Source organism: Coturnix japonica, chromosome 28 (genome assembly GCF_001577835.2).
Source record: "Coturnix japonica isolate 7356 chromosome 28, Coturnix japonica 2.1, whole genome shotgun sequence".
NCBI lineage: Eukaryota > Metazoa > Chordata > Aves > Galliformes > Phasianidae > Coturnix > Coturnix japonica.
In genome coordinates, this window is record NC_029543.1 from 1,524,618 (window position 1) to 1,540,386 (window position 15,769).

Genomic DNA, 15,769 nt, shown 5'->3' on the forward strand with positions numbered 1-15,769 from the left:
GTTCTCATTGGGCTTTGCTCATGCTGAGGTTGGCTTGTAGGGCTGTTGTTCCGTTAAAGGTGTTATAAGCACATGTATGGTCTTCGGGGTGGGGATTTGGGGTGTCAAGGGGTCACTGTGGGTCCTCCCAGAGGGGCTGGGATGGAGGGGATGTGGGTAGAGTCTTCCTGGAGAGGATGGAGATGAGGAGATGACATGGATAGAATCCTCCTAAGGGGGATGGAGATGAGGGGACATGGGTAGGGTCCTCCTAGAGGGGCTGGGAATGGAGGAGACATGGGTAGGGCCCTCCTGGAGGGGATGGAGATGAGGGACATGGGTACGGTCCTCCCATAGAGGCTGTGGATGAAGGTAGGGTCATTGTGGAGAGGCTGGGACAAGGGACACGTGCAGGTTTGTCCCATGAGCTGCTGGCCTTTGGGAGGCACCGAGTGCATCAGGAGGCTCCATGTTGTCCTCCATCCCCTTTCCGTGTTGTCCCCATTCCCTTTCATGCCACTCCTTTGTGGTGTTGTTTGGCCATGGCTGGCCCTTTGTTTTTACAGCTGCTGGAAGTGTTTTGGACTGGAAGGTTTATTTTCTTCCCTTTGCTTGTCGTCACAGGTTTGTTTTCTTTCTCCCTGCGGCATCTCTTGGCCTTGCTGGGCTCTGGGAAGCCCAGCTCTGCTAGGGAGGCCCATAGATCTCACTGCTTTCTCTTGGTCCCATTGGCTGTCATTCTGGCCATGGAATGACCCCTCCTCTGGGCTGAAGGGCCACGATGCAGCATTTTCCCACCACTGCAATGAATTAGGGCTGAATTATGGGCAGGCTCGCTCTGCTCCCCATTACCTTTGGGTGACTGGGTCCCCATCCCTCCTCTTGGTTCCATCACCACCTCCCAGACCATCTTCCAAAAGACCGTGAGTATTACAATGCCTTTTTTCCCCCCCTCTTTCTGCCTTTGTTCTGTCTGTAGGTTTCATTTCTCTCCTGCTTTGTCCCCATACTCATCCCTTACCCATAGCCAATGGGATATGGATCGCTCCCCTTGCCCTATGTTGTACCTCTCCCATATTCCCCCAGCCCCAAATCTTTCCTACAGCCCTTCTCCCATTGTGGACCAGGCAGAAACTGCTGAACCAGAACCCAGTGCCAGAGCAGCTGCTGAGCACAGGAATTAACGAGCACTGAAATGGTGGCATCAGCTCTTTTCTTTAAATCCAAATGATCCGTGAGTGTTCCTTTGGGGAGGGGGATAACACCAGGCATCCCCTCTGGGTTGGGGGGTGGCTTTGGATTCTTGGGGCTTTCACCATCCCAACTAAAGAGATAGAGGGGGGATGTTTGGAAGCCCCAGGTCTATGGTTTGGGGGGAGTAGATCTGTGTTGATCTGCATCATCCCATCTAACATCCCTTTGTAAGGCAGTCCCCATTGGTGGCTTTGGGGATTGTGGATGGGATCCACTGACATTTTACTTCCCACTGGGGACCCCAAGCTTTCCCCTCCCTCTGCATATGGAACTTCTGCAGCCAAAACGTGATCATTTTAAGGCAGCATAGGATGTGAATGGGAGCTGTGCCCCTTGGGCTGAGCGTCCCGAGCTGCCCTCCAGGTGTTCAGCACTGCTCACCCTGGGTTTATTTTGTGTATTAGAGGCGGAATTGTTTTGTCCAACGCCGGGAAAGGGAAGTGAACACATTGTATGGTCCCATCCACAATCCACGTCCTGTAAACAGCCCACGACCGCCTTCCCTTCCAACCTGTTTGTTCCTCTGCAAGGACGGATGGGGCTGGTAAATAAACAGAGACGTGGGGCTCTCCCCCTGTGGGGGCTTCCCCAGGATCCATCCCATGACTCTATGATGCAGCTATGGGATTTTATTCTGCTGCAGGGGACAAAACAGCCCCGCCGGTTCGCCTGGGCCTTAAAGCTAATTACCAGTCGACTAATTTTATTGATTTCAAATCCCTTTTAGCAGAGATTTTGCTGCAGGGCTGATCGCCAGAGCGATTAGGACGCAAAGCAGCTTAATTTGGAAGTGTTTATCAAGCAGCCTTCTGTCACCTCTGCTTCAAATCAAATTAGGGTGGAGCACCGGGGCTCTCCTGCTGGCATCCCACCTCCATCCATCCACCCCTGGGCTGTGTTGGACCTTCCCATCCCAATGCAAAGCCATGATGCTCTCCAGTTGTACCCTGTGTTCTGAAGGCTTCAGGTCAAGCTCAGTGTGGCTGAATTCCTTCTATCCACCCCGAGAGCTCGGAGCAGTTGTTGTCTATCAGCTCTTCTGTGCCACAGAAAAACGTAAAGGATAAAAAAACCCCACGACTGTCTGACAGCTACATCTTATTCTATTAGTACGTTTTAATTAGAACACGAGCAAGAAATGCGTTATGAATATTCATGCCCAGGGTTATTAAAATGCACAATTAATCTGTGCGCTTTTTAATAACTGTATTAATGGAGAGAAGGAGGCGCAGCTCCTGTTTTCCACTTGTTTTCCGAATTGTCAAGCGTGCCCCAACCCGCTTTTGCTGCAGAAATGAAGCAGCTGCATGCAACGTGTGTGGGTGTCTGAGCACCCCACACTTGGGGGGTGAGCACTGCAGAGCTATGGGGCTGTGCTGTGCCCCATTGCAGCCGTGCAATGGATTCATGTTGTTTTGTTCTTGTCATGGTGCTGGGTGTTTCTTTTTGCGCAGAGCAGGTGGGTGCTGGTTGAGAAGCACCTGCTTTTGGCTGACCTTTGGGATGCTCGTGGATGCAGCAGAGGGTTTTTGCTGCCAAATTGTAGCTCCTTGCTGATAGGAAGGGAGGGAAGAGCAGCCTGGTGATGAGCATGGGGCAGCTTCCTGCACCTGAATTCTCCCAACAGCTGCAGGCTGCAGTGGGGCATTCTACACTCACGTTCTGGTTATGGGGTGAGACATTCTACCAGCCCCACTCTGGCTATGGGGCAGCTGTTGGGGTCTTTCAGACCCCTGTGCTGTCCGTGAGCTGTGTGCTCTGTTTGCTGGCTGGGAAGCAAAGCAAAAGCCTCTCTGTGTTAATCATAGAATGGATTGGTTTGGAAGGGACCCTAAAGATTATTAGGTTCCCACATCCCTGACACAGGAAGGGCCACCAGCCTCCAGATCTAGTACTTAGCCAGCCAGCCCAGGGCTCCATCAACTTGAACCCCTCCATGGACGGGGCATCTACAGCCTTTCTGGGCAGCTGTATCTCTCTGTAAAGAGCATCCCTTCCATCTAAACCTTCCCTCCTTGAGCTTAAAACCATTTCGCTTTGTCCTATTGCTGTCTACCCATGTAAAAAGTGGATTTCCCCAATGCATCAAGGTGATAAAGGGACTTTGGAGAGGTCCCCAGTGCCCAGAGGCACCTGAGCCCCTCAGGCTCAGCTTAGGGCAGCAGGATGCTGCTCATCCCCCTCCTTGGGACACCCTAAATGGGAATATTCCATTTTCTTTTTATAGGATCTTCAGGCAAGAAATTAACGGTGAGTTTCCAGGTACCCAAAGTCATTCAGGGCCTCATTGGTGGGGATGGTGGGTTGCTGCCATGCAAGCTTGGCACTGTCCTCGTGTCCCCAGCATGTGAGAGCCAAGCAAAGGGAAGGAGCAGCTCTGCTTCCTGATCTCCACTGGTGTTTGCGGGGTATGCAGATGAATTGCTTTAGAAAAACACATTAGCAAAGCAAAAGTTTATTCTAGGAAGTAGGAGGTGGGAGAATTGGCAGTAATTCTCCCTAGTATCCAAGGTATTATTAGAGGCTTATCCCTGCTCTGCACAGTAATCACATTGGAAATTTTTGATTAGAAAACAAAATCTAAATGAGAAGTATGAATATTCATTAGGTGTGGAGATTAATATGCATAATTATGCAAATTAGACAGCAATTAAACACCAATTCTCTGGGGAAATGATTAACACAAAGGCACAGAAATAGAAGGATGTAATTTGAAAGAAGTTTCTGGTTAAATGAACAGTAAGGGGAGCGGAGGAGACAAATACCCGCCGTGTTTGCCATAATAATCAGCTCTGCTAAAATGAAATGGGAGCCTGCCCACCCCGGCTGCACCCCATGGACCCCCCTAAACCCCACAGCTCTTGGGGTCAGTGGAGCCCCAATGGAGCGGATGGAGGGCTGTGGGATCCTCTGGTCATGGGGATGGGGCTCAGGGCATGAGCTCACACCTTGCTGAGGCTTTGCAGCCCAAGGTGCAGCCTGAGAGGAGCTGGCAGCAGATGAAAGGAAAGCAGTTCCTACCACGAGAGCGCTGCAAAAGCCTCCTCTTGGTTCGCTGCCATTATGGACTGAACCAACGTGATGAGAGAGAGGGGCTTTTGGAGGGCTGGAAACAACACAGGTGAGAGCGTGCTGTGCTCAGCCCAGTGGTGCCATCCCCCTTCACCTGCAGGAACACAGCAGCTTCAAGCAAAAATAGCCACAAAACCACTATGAGCCCCAGTAACGTGCCCTCAGCCTATTGAGGCTGTTGGATGTTGAAGCACTGAGCACCAGGCAGATCTTTGCACACTGTTCCCACAAGCAAAAATCAGCAGCGGGGTGGAGGCAGTCGGTTCTTGGTTTGCAATGGTCTCGGAATGAAGCAGAGTTACTGTGTTTGTTTCTCCTCTTCCCACTGTGTTTTGAAGCATTTCCAAAGCTGGTGTGGGATTTGCTTTGAAGCTGGTGGGATAAACTCCCAGCAGAGGTGGGAAGGTGGGGATGGAGAGGAGAGGATGATGGGGTCGTGCTGAGTGGAAGTGGTTTATTAATGAAAATATTGTTTTGTTTGTAGAAGGAAGAGTTAATTTTACGAGAACACCTTTGAGGCTTTGCTGATAAAGCAAGAGTAACCTTTGTTCTTCCTGTTTTTCTCTAGGTTTGGATGAAAGACCGGGATCAGGTTCCTGGGGAACGGGAGATCAAAACAGCTCCACGTTTGACCAAGGAAGGGTAAGGATGGAGCACAAACACTGAGCTCAAAGGAAAATAAACGGGGCCTCTGTTGTACCTTTCAGAGCATGCATTTGTGCCCAGGGCAGCCCTGACCCTAGAACTGCCTTTTTTTGCCCCATTTTGGGCCACGTTTCTGTTCTTGGAAGGGGGTCAGCAGGCAGAGGGGAGCCTGTCTCTACTCCAAACCCTCGTGCAGCCCTTCAGTCTGCCTTCTCCCCTCTCCCTGTGCTCAGATTTGGGCATGGGGAGATGCAGGTTTATTACAATAGGGTGGGAGAGGTCTCCAAATGGAGATGGAGTTGGGGAGCACTGGGAAGGCTTCAGCATGAAACAGCAGAAACTGAACAGCATAGAGCTGGGGCCCGAGGAGGAGAAGAGAGAAAAGACATTAACTTAATTGAAATGGTGTTTTTTTGACAGATGCTCATGTTTTAATGGGTTTGTGTGATTCGTTTTCATGATGGCACCGTTCCCTTCCCTTAGGTCAGTGGTGGAGCAGCTCTGTGTCATTTCTCATTTTTATAGAGTTCCTCTTCCCCTCCGCTCCCCTCAACTCAATGGGTTCTGGGGCTCTTTGCTCCTCACCTGGTGGGCACTGAGTGAGGGCAGAACCCCATCAGGAGCCACCAGCCTGGGGCTATAACACCCTGTGGGTCCCTGCTTTGGTGCTGTGTCCCCTCCAAATGCCCCAGCCTCACTGCCTCGCTCCCTGCCACAAGGATGGGATCATTTCTCTGTGTCCTGTTTACAAGGTCCTTTTGATTTTGACCCTTCATGCTGCTCCCTGACAGCCTGGCCTCTCCAAAGCAGGTCTGTGCAGTGCAACTGATGTGTCTCAGAGGCTCACCAGGGCCTTTGGCATCTCCAGGGGGTACCCATCAAGTAGCAGCTTGGGTCTTTTCCCCTTCTATTGCATCAGGCAGCATCTCACCACATCAAATGGGGCACACATAGATACATATCCCACACTCAGCATTTGGCTCAGCATCCCTGATGATCGCTGTCTGTGTTGCTTCAGCAGAGCTATGGTGAAGGCCCCCACTACGGCGAGCACCGGGACCTGCCGTCGCACAACAGCTTGTCTTCATCTCCATTCCTGGGACCTGGACTAGTGGGTGAGTGCCTCCTGCTGCCTGACACTGTGGGCTCAAAGCAGGGTTGATCTAACAGCAACACACACTTCCTGGGAGCATTTGCACTGGCCAGCATCACTTCTTCCTCCTGCAGACCTGCTGTCGGAGCTGTGGTTAAAGCAGCTGTTGGCCAGAGGGTCTCATCAGCACTTAATGTGCACGGCAGCCCCTGTATTTATGGGCACAATTATTTTTCCCTGTTTTACGGTAGCACTCGAGGGCAGTAACAGGTTGATTCTGGCTCTACTGGTACAGGAAGGGCTGAGTTTGCTCTCAAGGAGCTGCTAATCAGGGTTGGAGAGGCATGGAGAGAGGGACAACAGGCACAGCTCATCATTAAGGTCTCATAACAGGCTCATGGGGGCTTTGTCCCACAGCCCTGCTGCCCCAGGCATTGTGATCCCCACAGAGAGCTCCCTGCTCCTGTGGTGGGGTCTGGGGAGTATTGTCTTGTGTTTTGCTCAAGCAGAACCCTCTCTGTCCACCTTCTATGGCACAAGGGACAACACACCTCATCGTGCCCATGACAGTGATCCTGTGTACAGCACTTTACCCATCTTCCCTCTCCCTTGGAGGTGGAAGGAGAGATTAAGAGCAGAAAATATCCATCCTGAAGGACTTAGAGAGCTGTAATGGCATTAGGAATTGGGGTTATTCCTCCCCACCTTTGCCCGCACAGTGGTGGGTGGAACCCTCTGATTGGAAGTGGGGGAATGAGGAGGGAGCATTGAGTCTGAAACAGAAAATCCCCACTGGGCACAGAAGTTCCTCCTCTGGAGCAGGTCAGAAAAGGGAAGAAGAGCAGGGTGGCACTGGGAAGCTGCTGTCAACACGCTTCCTCCTCCTCCTGCCTGTGTTTGGGGCTCTCTTTGAGCTCTGCTACATTTGGTTGCCCTTCACCTTGTGAAGATGGCAGAGTGATTCTGAGCAGCTCCCAACTGCTGCCCCTCTGCAAGGGAGGTGATCCCTTCTTGTTTCCTGCCCCGCAAGGATGTAAGCAAAGCATAAGAAATGTTTCTTCATAGGCCAGGGGAGCCTTGATGTCATGCAGCAGGGTTTGTTGGGGCGTGAGCTGGGGCAGAAACCCTCCCATGCCGGGGGCGAAGGCAGCCCTAAGAGCTTCCAGATGAGAAGGAGCCTGGGGAGGAACGTGGAGCTTTCCCCTTTGATGTGTGCAGGGAGAAGAGGACACGTTTGGCTTCCACTCAAAGCCAGGGCTCCGGGTGCTTGGCAAGCAGCGTGGCTGCCAAGCTGGCTGCTCCCTGGCACGTGGAACTGGAGTCTCTGTGCCCCAATGGGTGACATTGGGTGACATCCTTTAACTGCTATCGAGCACCACGCTTGGCACCAACACCCTGCACTGTCCCCTTGAGTGCTGGCAATGCCCCTGATTCCAGGCAAAGCACTCTGAGCCACACCATCAAACCAGACAGGAGGGGTGGGGGCCTCCTGCCATTTCAAAGTCACTTTTGTTCCTAAAATTGAATGTGGCTGAAGGAGAAAACACCAACCCCAGGGGCAGGTTCCAAGATAAATACATAGGTTTTGCTTCGCCTCTGTGCTCTTGCGCTGAGAACGGCAGCGTGGAAGAAGACCACAGGTGGGGTTTTCTCTTCCTCTTTACCAAACTGCTGCTGAAAACTTTTTTCAAGTGGCAAAAATCTTCAAGGGAAGATGAGAGGGAAGGAGAGAGAATCAAAGAAAAAAACCCACCCCGGTCTTTTTTGCATAGGATTGCAATAGCAGAGTGGGAGGGAAGTGTGAGCTTTGGAGATGTCACCTCCCTGTCACTCCCTGCTTTCCCAAAAGGTCCCCCTGGGTGGCACGAGGTGCTGGGAGAGGAGGGATTTTTGTGTTTTAAATCACCCATCTTACAAAATCAGTCACTCTTTCACCCATTCCCTTTCTGTTGGGGGGTGGATGGCTGGGGGGGCATTGCTTAAACAGGAGGGAAACTGATAAGCCATAACAGATTTCTTTCTAGCAATTATTTCTAGTAATTAGCTTCTTTTCAGAGGGGTGTCTCAAATCTTGTAGTGAGCTGTTGTGGGTTTTCTTCTTCCTGGACAGTACTTTTAATCCTCCTGCAGACAGGGCTGGTTGCTGCTCCTCTGGTCTTTGTTAACATATTCCTTCCTCTCTCCTATTCCAGCCTGGGCTTTGCCTCTCCTTCCTCCCCAGGATGAGTTGTGATGGAGTTAGCAGGGCTGGGGCAGGCAGGGGATGGGAGCTGGGGCTGGGGCGATACTGAGAGCCCTGGGAGGCACTTGGGTGCCCAGGGGGTGTTGGCTTAATCTATGGGTATGTTGGGTCCCCTTCCCTTGCATGTCTGTCACTGGGGCTTGTCTTGGGGGGAGAAAAGGCAAACCCACAACTCTACTTAACCCTGGATGTTGGAGGGGAGGTGCTCGTGCTCATCCCAGTGTCTTCCCCACAAAAAGGGATCCTGATGTAATGATTTATTCCCCAACTTTCCATCCTATCTGTCCACCTGAATGCTGTCAGAATAGCAGGATTCGGTCATTTGGAGGTGGCATTTGGGGACATTCCTGTCACATTGCGCTGCTTCCATCCCAGTCTGTGCTCTTTGGTTGGAGCTTCGTCCCATTTCCTGCCCAGAACCTCCAGGCTCTGCCAAACCCCAGAGCCAAGAAATCTGCCATCTCTCCCCATTCCTCAGCATTCACCATCCCTCCCTCTCCACCATCCCTCCCTCTCTGCCATCCCTCCAGCCTCATTTTCCTACCAAACTAAATTTACAATCTCAGCTGCCGAGATTTTCACCTCTTTCTGCATTATCCCAGTGCAGGATTGAGGGATGCCTCTCCCTCTGAAGTTCCTCCCACCCTCACACCGCTGCTGATCAAAGCATGCAGCAGATTGCTGGTACCAGGCACACTTTGCTTCTGACATGAATCAAACGAGGCACAAAAGAACAAACATCAGATGAAAAGCAGCAGGTTTGGGGAGAGGCACTGAGCAGACTTGATGCTCGCGGTTGTCATATGGCTGTTCTGCTTTCCGTGGTGGGTTTGGGATCGGGGTGCCATTGGGTGGGTGGGAGCAGTGATGGGTTTGCCGTGTAGAGGGCTGGGATTGCCCTGGTTTCCCTCTGGTTTGGGAGCAGCCATGACCCTCCCCCCCCCCCCCTCCCCAGTGACACAACCTGCTGAGCTATTTGTGTCACACCACAGCAAATATAGCTGCTAAGCTCTTTTAGAAATTAGGTCATTTAAGAGATCTGTCCTCTGACATCCTGACCTTTGTTTACTTAATGTTTAAGCCTCTGCAGCAAGGCTGTGGCGGGGCCCAGCATGTCTCCCAATTGGGATGGAGAGAGCAGGGCCAGGCTGGATTCACCCCATCCCTTTGGGGCTCTCAGGTTTGGCTTTGCAGCTCCAGGATTGCTCAGAAGATTGGGCTGAACTCACCATCCCTGCATTGAAATCAGTGCTGGGGGCTGTGAACTGAGCAGCCCATCACGTTCCCATCATGGGGGGTGACTCGGGGCAGTTTTCTCCCCACCATCTTCAGCTGCTCCCCAAGAGCTCTCAGCAGGGTTTGTAGCCCCAGTGTCGCCCTGGTGCATTAGCCTGTATCTGAGGGCTTTAGGTTAAGCAGATTGGCCAAATCCTCCCCTGCCGGTTTTGCTCGTTGCAGCAGCCTGGAGGCAGGATGCCATCACCCCATTTTAGAGAAGGGGTTTTTGGGGTGGCCCCATCACCACCAGCTGCATCCATGCGAGTTCCCATCACTGGGATGGGGCTGTCCTGCTGCTGGTCACAGCCTTTTGGTCACCATTTCCAGTTCCCCAGCAGCACCACTCATAGGCTGTTGCTGTATGATGACCAGGAGTCCCAATCCCCCACCCCCAGCACCCATGGGTGCTGCATGCCAGGCACACACTTCACCCCATAGAGGTGACTGTGAGGACCTCAGCATGGAAACATTTCATCATACGTATTGTGTTTCTTTGTGCTTTTTTCCCCCTTGACAGCAGTGTTCTCAGCACTATGTGGGTGCTGGGCATCAATAGATGGCATCATGGGGTGCAGGTGGGAGTGGGTAGCACAGGGCCATGGGGACCCTGCAGGATGGGGCCAAAGTGAGCAGCGAGGGAACTTTCCCATTGAATTCATTGTCCTTTGGAAAGTTGAACACCCAGCAAATGAAAAAGGAGCAGGAAATAATCCACGAGGGGTGGGAGCTGAGCCTGACCAAGATGGAGCGTCCCATTGTATGGGAAGCACATGCAGCCTCCTCCTTCCCTCCTGGCTCTGAGTTCTCTCTGCTTCTGCCAAACTCGGAGCTTTTTTTTTTTATTATTATTTAATATGTCTGGAGGTTTGTGTTGTGTTGGGTGGGTGTTTTTTTTGTGTGTGTGTCTGTGTGTGCTGCTCTGGCCTCCAACTGCCAGTTTCCATGGCCACGAGCACTTCCCCGGTTTGGGGTTTTGCTGTTTGTGGACCGAGCCCTGCCTCTCGCACACTTAAAGGCGCTGCTGTGCTCTCATAGAGAGCTGTTCCCTGCTGCTCGCAGGCACAGGGAGCTGCTGCAGAGACGGGGAGGGATGGGTGCAGGGTTCTGCTTCCCCATCACACAAAGCGTCTTTTCTGTTTCTTCTCCACCGTAGGGAAGAGCGGTGAAAGAGCCTCGTACTCCACGTTTGGAAGAGACGCCGGGATGCCAGGACTGAGCCAGGTAAGGGTAGAACACAGTGAGGCTTATTTGCTGTTTGAGAGCCCAGGGGTGAGCACTGTGCTGGCAGCTCCGGGCACAAGGTCCTGCAAAGCTCAGAAGGGGCTGCACGGTGCCTGGTGTGTGCTGGGGGCTCAGGGGACGAGCTGACAGAGCTGGGATTGGGGTCAGGGGTTCCGCATCCCACTGCCAACCTTGGCACCGCTGCTCTCTCTGCTCCCATCCCATGCCCGGCACCTCCATCCCTACCACCTCCATCCATCAGCCCATGGCTGCAAACAAAAGGGAGTAAAACGCCTCCTTGGCCAGCGCCCCATTGCTTGCCAAAGGGAAGAGCTGTGCCGCATTTGCTGCGCTGCTGTGCCATCATTTTGCTGGAGGTCAGGCAGCGTTTGGGTCCGTGGCCATTCAGAACCTGTGGCTGATGCTCATCCCTGCAGTCAAGGTTGAGGGGGGGGGTGGGCACACAGCTCAAGGTTTGGGGAACAGAGCACAGCGTTCTGGAGGGGCACAGCCCTCCCTCAGCTGGACAGCTTTGCTTTTCTCCATGTCCACACACACATATTACGTGTTTTAATTTTATACAAATTTGTCATAATTTCCTCTTCTCTGAACTGAGGATGTTTCCTTTGCTGAAACAGCTGTGCTGGCTGCCCGTGCCAGAGTGGATTTAATTTACCACTGAAGCTGCTAAAATAAAAACGGGACAGATGCCAAGCCAGGCTTTTTAATGTGATGGTTTTGCTGGGGTTTTGTGGAGGGGGGGGTCTGGGGGGATAGATATAAGGTAACAGACATGGGGTGGGCAAATGGGGCTGCAGGCACATGGGGCCGGGTGGGGTAGTGGTGTGGGATGGAAGCATTTGATGTGGGGGGACACCAACCCCTCTCATCACAGTGCTGTCTGCAGTTGTTGCTGCTGGCTTCCATTCTGGGGTTGGAGGGGGGACTAAGGGGGGAGGTTTGACCTGTTTGGATGTTATTGTCCCCAAAACACTTTTCTTCCTCCCCACAACGCCCTCGTTGAGGCAGATTTATGGCTGCCTGCTCACTGAGCAACCTTGGGACGTGTCCCCAGGGTGAGGGATAGGGCAGAAATTGCCCCTTTCTCGGGGATTTACCCCCAAACCTCAGTGCCCCCAGGGTTACCTGCCCACCACCATCCCCTCCCATTCAGCTCCTGCTCCGTTCAGCCACGCCAAAGCGTTGAGCACGGAGGTAACATGACCAGTGGAACAGATTGCAGGAATGTCACCAGCTGTGAACACACAGCTCCTCTTTCCCTCCCCGACCCCTTTTTGGTGGAGGCCGTGCTTTAAGAGCGGAGCATTTTTCTTCCCAGCGTCTCAAAAGCTTGAAGCCCTCCTTTCTTTCAGCTCAGCCCCTGAAGATGCTTCAAAGGGAGCTTTTGTGGCTCAGAGGCCCTTTGCCATCCTTGTGAATTCCCTATAAAGGCACAGAGCTCGGTCCCAGGGCCAGCAGTGGGGCTGGGCTGGTTGCTGTCTCCCTGTGCTTCCCAGCGCCCCAAGGTCAGCTCGGATAAACACAAGGGAGGAGTTTTCCTCATTTCAGAAAGAGGGATTTCACTTTTCCATGATAAAACATAAAAGAAAAGCAGCCAAAGTGAAGGCGTTGCAGCTCTGCAGTGTGTCTGGCTGGTGCCATGGACTGGGATCGTGGCCGTGGCCTTTTGGGCAGGGAAGGACTCAGGTGGGATCTCTGGTGGTGTCACCTCTCTCATCTCTTGCAGCTGTGATCAAATGGGTTCAGGGCACAGCAGAGGGGCACCAGCACCTGCTGAGTGCATCCCTGGGCATCAGGGAGAACGCATGGCATGAAACCCCTCATCTTATTGCACACATCCCCCCCCCAGCCCCTATTGATTTTTCCTCCTGGTCCCCGGACTCGTTGCTTTTTCCCTTGGCTGCTCTCTGTAGAAGGCAGCTCTGTTCTCCCCAAGGGAGCTCAATGCTTTTCCAGTATCCTCACCCAGAGCTTTCTCCCTTTCCTTGTTTGCAGACCGGTTTCCTGCCCAGCGAAATGGGAATCGCCAGTCCGAGCACGCTTTCCCCCACAGGAGTGAAGGGGGGGTCTCAGTATTTTTCTTACCCCAACAATCCTCGCAGGAGAGGTGCTGAGAGCAGCATAGGTACGTTGATATTGTCACATTGCTTTGGTTCGGCTGGGTGACCGCAGGGCGAGTCCCATTGCTGCTGCTGCTGCTGCCGTGGGCTCATCTGGGTGCACATCTGGCATCTGCTTGTTTTATTGCTTGTTTGGTTTAATATATCCCCCCCATTCCAAAGGGAAAAAGAAAAAAAAAAAAGCCTAAAAAGTGGGAATTTGGACTCTCAGTCATTTGGAATTTCCTCTTTTCCGGTAAATGTCAGGTTGGGTTACAGATGCAGATGGCTTGAGGTTCTTCTATAAACACCTCAAGCCGCATCACACGTCAGTGGTCGTTCCTGGAAAACCTGGGGCTGCTTTGAGGTGGCTGTGGGGGCTTCTGGTCCCCATTGGGGCTCTGTAATGTAACAGCACTGGGGCTGCCCCCCACAACCCCACACCCAGCACCAGGAGCAGCAGTTTGTGTTGGCACCCACCTGGACATGGGGCACTTTGCAGGGTAAGGCTGGGTGCGAATCCTGCTTTCGAATGACAAAACCCAGTTGACCAGAATCTGGGGGTTTCGTCATAGTTCCACCCCACACCCCCCAACCAGAACCTCTCTGTCTCTATTTTGGGCTTTCCCCAACAAACGAAACCAGAAGTGACCCGGTGCTGTGTGTTCCTTCCAGTGCCTTTCAGACAAAGACATTCATTTCGGTCCTGCTATGTTCACACAGTGCTGCTCTGCACTGCCAGCCTGGGGAATGATTTCTTTTTGCCTCGGTTCATCCTATGATGAATCTCCCCTGTCTCCTGCACTGCACCTCGGTGGGGCTTTCCTTATGCATGGGCTAAAAAACATCTTCTAGGATGCAACCCTCAATACAGTTAAGGGTTATATATGGGGTGGGGAGCAGGGAGGCTCTTCCTTGTTCCCATTACTGACCCTTCTTTGGCCATGGGACATTTGGGGTCTGGTGTGTTCTGCCCTTCTGTTTAGCTGGAGTTTGTTTTCCCCCCTGCTGACTCCCTCTCAAACAATCCCATCCTCTCATCTTCTCTCCCAAGCAGATGGACAGCCCAAAAAGGTTCGGAAGGTGCCTCCTGGACTCCCCTCCTCGGTGAGTGCTTGGGGCCCCTATTTTAACCCCCACCTCCAGCCATACAGAGAGAGAAGGGCTTCCCCCACCCCTCCCCACACAGGAGATAGAGGGAAGCACTGCAGGCTGGGGTCACAAACACAGACAGGAGGGGTCCTGCCCTCACCCCTCCACCCCCATCGCTTTGAGGTTACATCACAGTGCCCCACTGCAGTGGAATATTCAACACGGTCAGATTTCAGTGCAGGAGGAAAGCAAAGCAGCCATGAGGCACGCAGGCAGCTGGGGGCTGCTCCAGGTGTGTGCACTGCCCGTGCTGCTTTATAGGAAAGCCGAGCAGGCTGCAGGAATCTGTTAGCCATGCTCCTACGGCTGTTGGAAGGGAATGAACTGAACAATGGCTTTGTGGCTCGGAGTAATGGGATCTGCAGGAAGGGAGGAGGGGGGGTGCAGAGTTGTCTGGCTGTGCTGCGTGCCCAAAGGACCTGAGGGATGTAGCACTGCACCCTGTGCTGCCGGGGGGACCCAATGCACTGTAGGGAGCTCAGCTCGAAGGAAAGAGATTCTGCTTTCATAGGGATAAACCTTGCTGCCCGTGTGAAATTCAGAGCTCCCAAAGCCTGGCTGCCGTGTAGGGAAAGCATTGCTCTGACAAATGGCCCTTTGTTGGCCTCAGATTTCAAAGGTGCTGGGGAGCTCCCTGTCATGCTGGTGCTGCTCAGAGGGCCCCGATGCCCCCCCAGGAGTCACTCGGTGTTTGCTGACCCCATGCACATGTCAGCACCAACACCTGCAGCCCGGCTATTCCAGCTCTGATCCCACCCCATAGACAGTGGGGTTCTGTGCCACGCATGCTTTGCATCCAGCTTTACACACCCCAACTTTTAATGGCTTCCACCCCCCACCCTCCCCAAACAGCCCCTTCCCAGCAGTGACCTCAGCTTTGCATTCTGCTATTGAACTTCCACGCTGATGGTGGGGGGGGGGGGAGAAATCCACACCTATGTGGTATGGGGAGGAGGAGGGGGGTGATGGGGGGTTGGGACAAACGGCAGCAGATCAAAGGCTCTTTGCGGCCCCGCTCCGTGTTATCGCTGGAGCTGGTGCAAAACAAACAGGTTCCAAAACCTCTCCTTCAAAATAAAGTGCTTGGATGTGCAGTTTCCGAAGCTGCTTCGGAAACAACGGAATAAGGGAACATGGAGGGTCATGGGCACAGAGTGGGGACCCCGATGGGGGTGGATGGATGGATGGAGAGAGGTGGGATGTTGGGAATGGAGCTGGGCTGCATCCATTGGGGTCGATGCTCATCCTCTATGGGTTGGCTGCGTGCTCAGCTCTCAGTGTGTTGCAGTCCCACCCTGCTTGGTGCATTTAAACCAGAAAAACAGAGGGGGGGGGTGAGGAGAACTAAAAAAGGGGGGGGAAAAGCAATAATAATAACACACAACCAACAACCACGCAGCTATAAATCCCTTCAGCTCACAGCTCCAGGGCTCTGTACACGGCCCCCGGCCGGCCCTCGCTGTGCTGGCAGTTCCAACTGGAGGAAATGACCTCACCTGGAGGTCCCCGAGGCCGACGCCGGGGTTTGGGGCCGGGGGGGGGGGGGGTGGGGGTGGGTTGTGCAGGGGGGTTTGGCGCTGATTTACCGCTTCCTGCAGCGCTTGGCCAACGCTGGGACGGCTCTCACCACCATCCCCAGGCTTTGGGGGGGGGCTCTCACCACCATCCCCAGGCTTTGGGGGGGGGCTCTCACCACCATCCCCAGGCTTTGGG

The 15,769-nt window shown here is 53.3% G+C and overlaps 1 protein-coding gene across 20 annotated transcripts in view; it reads left to right on the plus strand.

Moving 5' to 3' along the window:
• TCF3 (transcription factor 3) overlaps positions 1-15,769 on the plus strand; it is a 54,044-nt gene that overhangs the window by 23,440 nt on the left and 14,835 nt on the right. For 13 of the 20 annotated variants that reach the window (XR_001559704.2, XR_001559705.2, XM_015886498.2 and 10 more), the window contains 5 exons: positions 4,874-4,947; positions 5,969-6,065; positions 10,717-10,784; positions 12,801-12,930; positions 13,959-14,011. Coding sequence is in view for 18 of the 20 variants with exons in the window: in XM_015886498.2 (XP_015741984.1) it covers positions 4,874-4,947; positions 5,969-6,065; positions 10,717-10,784; positions 12,801-12,930; positions 13,959-14,011 (422 nt within the window). In the remaining 2 variants the exon portion in view is untranslated. The remainder of the gene's footprint in view (positions 1-4,873; positions 4,948-5,968; positions 6,066-10,716; positions 10,785-12,800; positions 12,931-13,958; positions 14,012-15,769) is intronic. The other 7 variants (XM_015886511.2, XM_015886515.2, XM_015886516.2 and 4 more) reach the window with 3 other exon arrangements.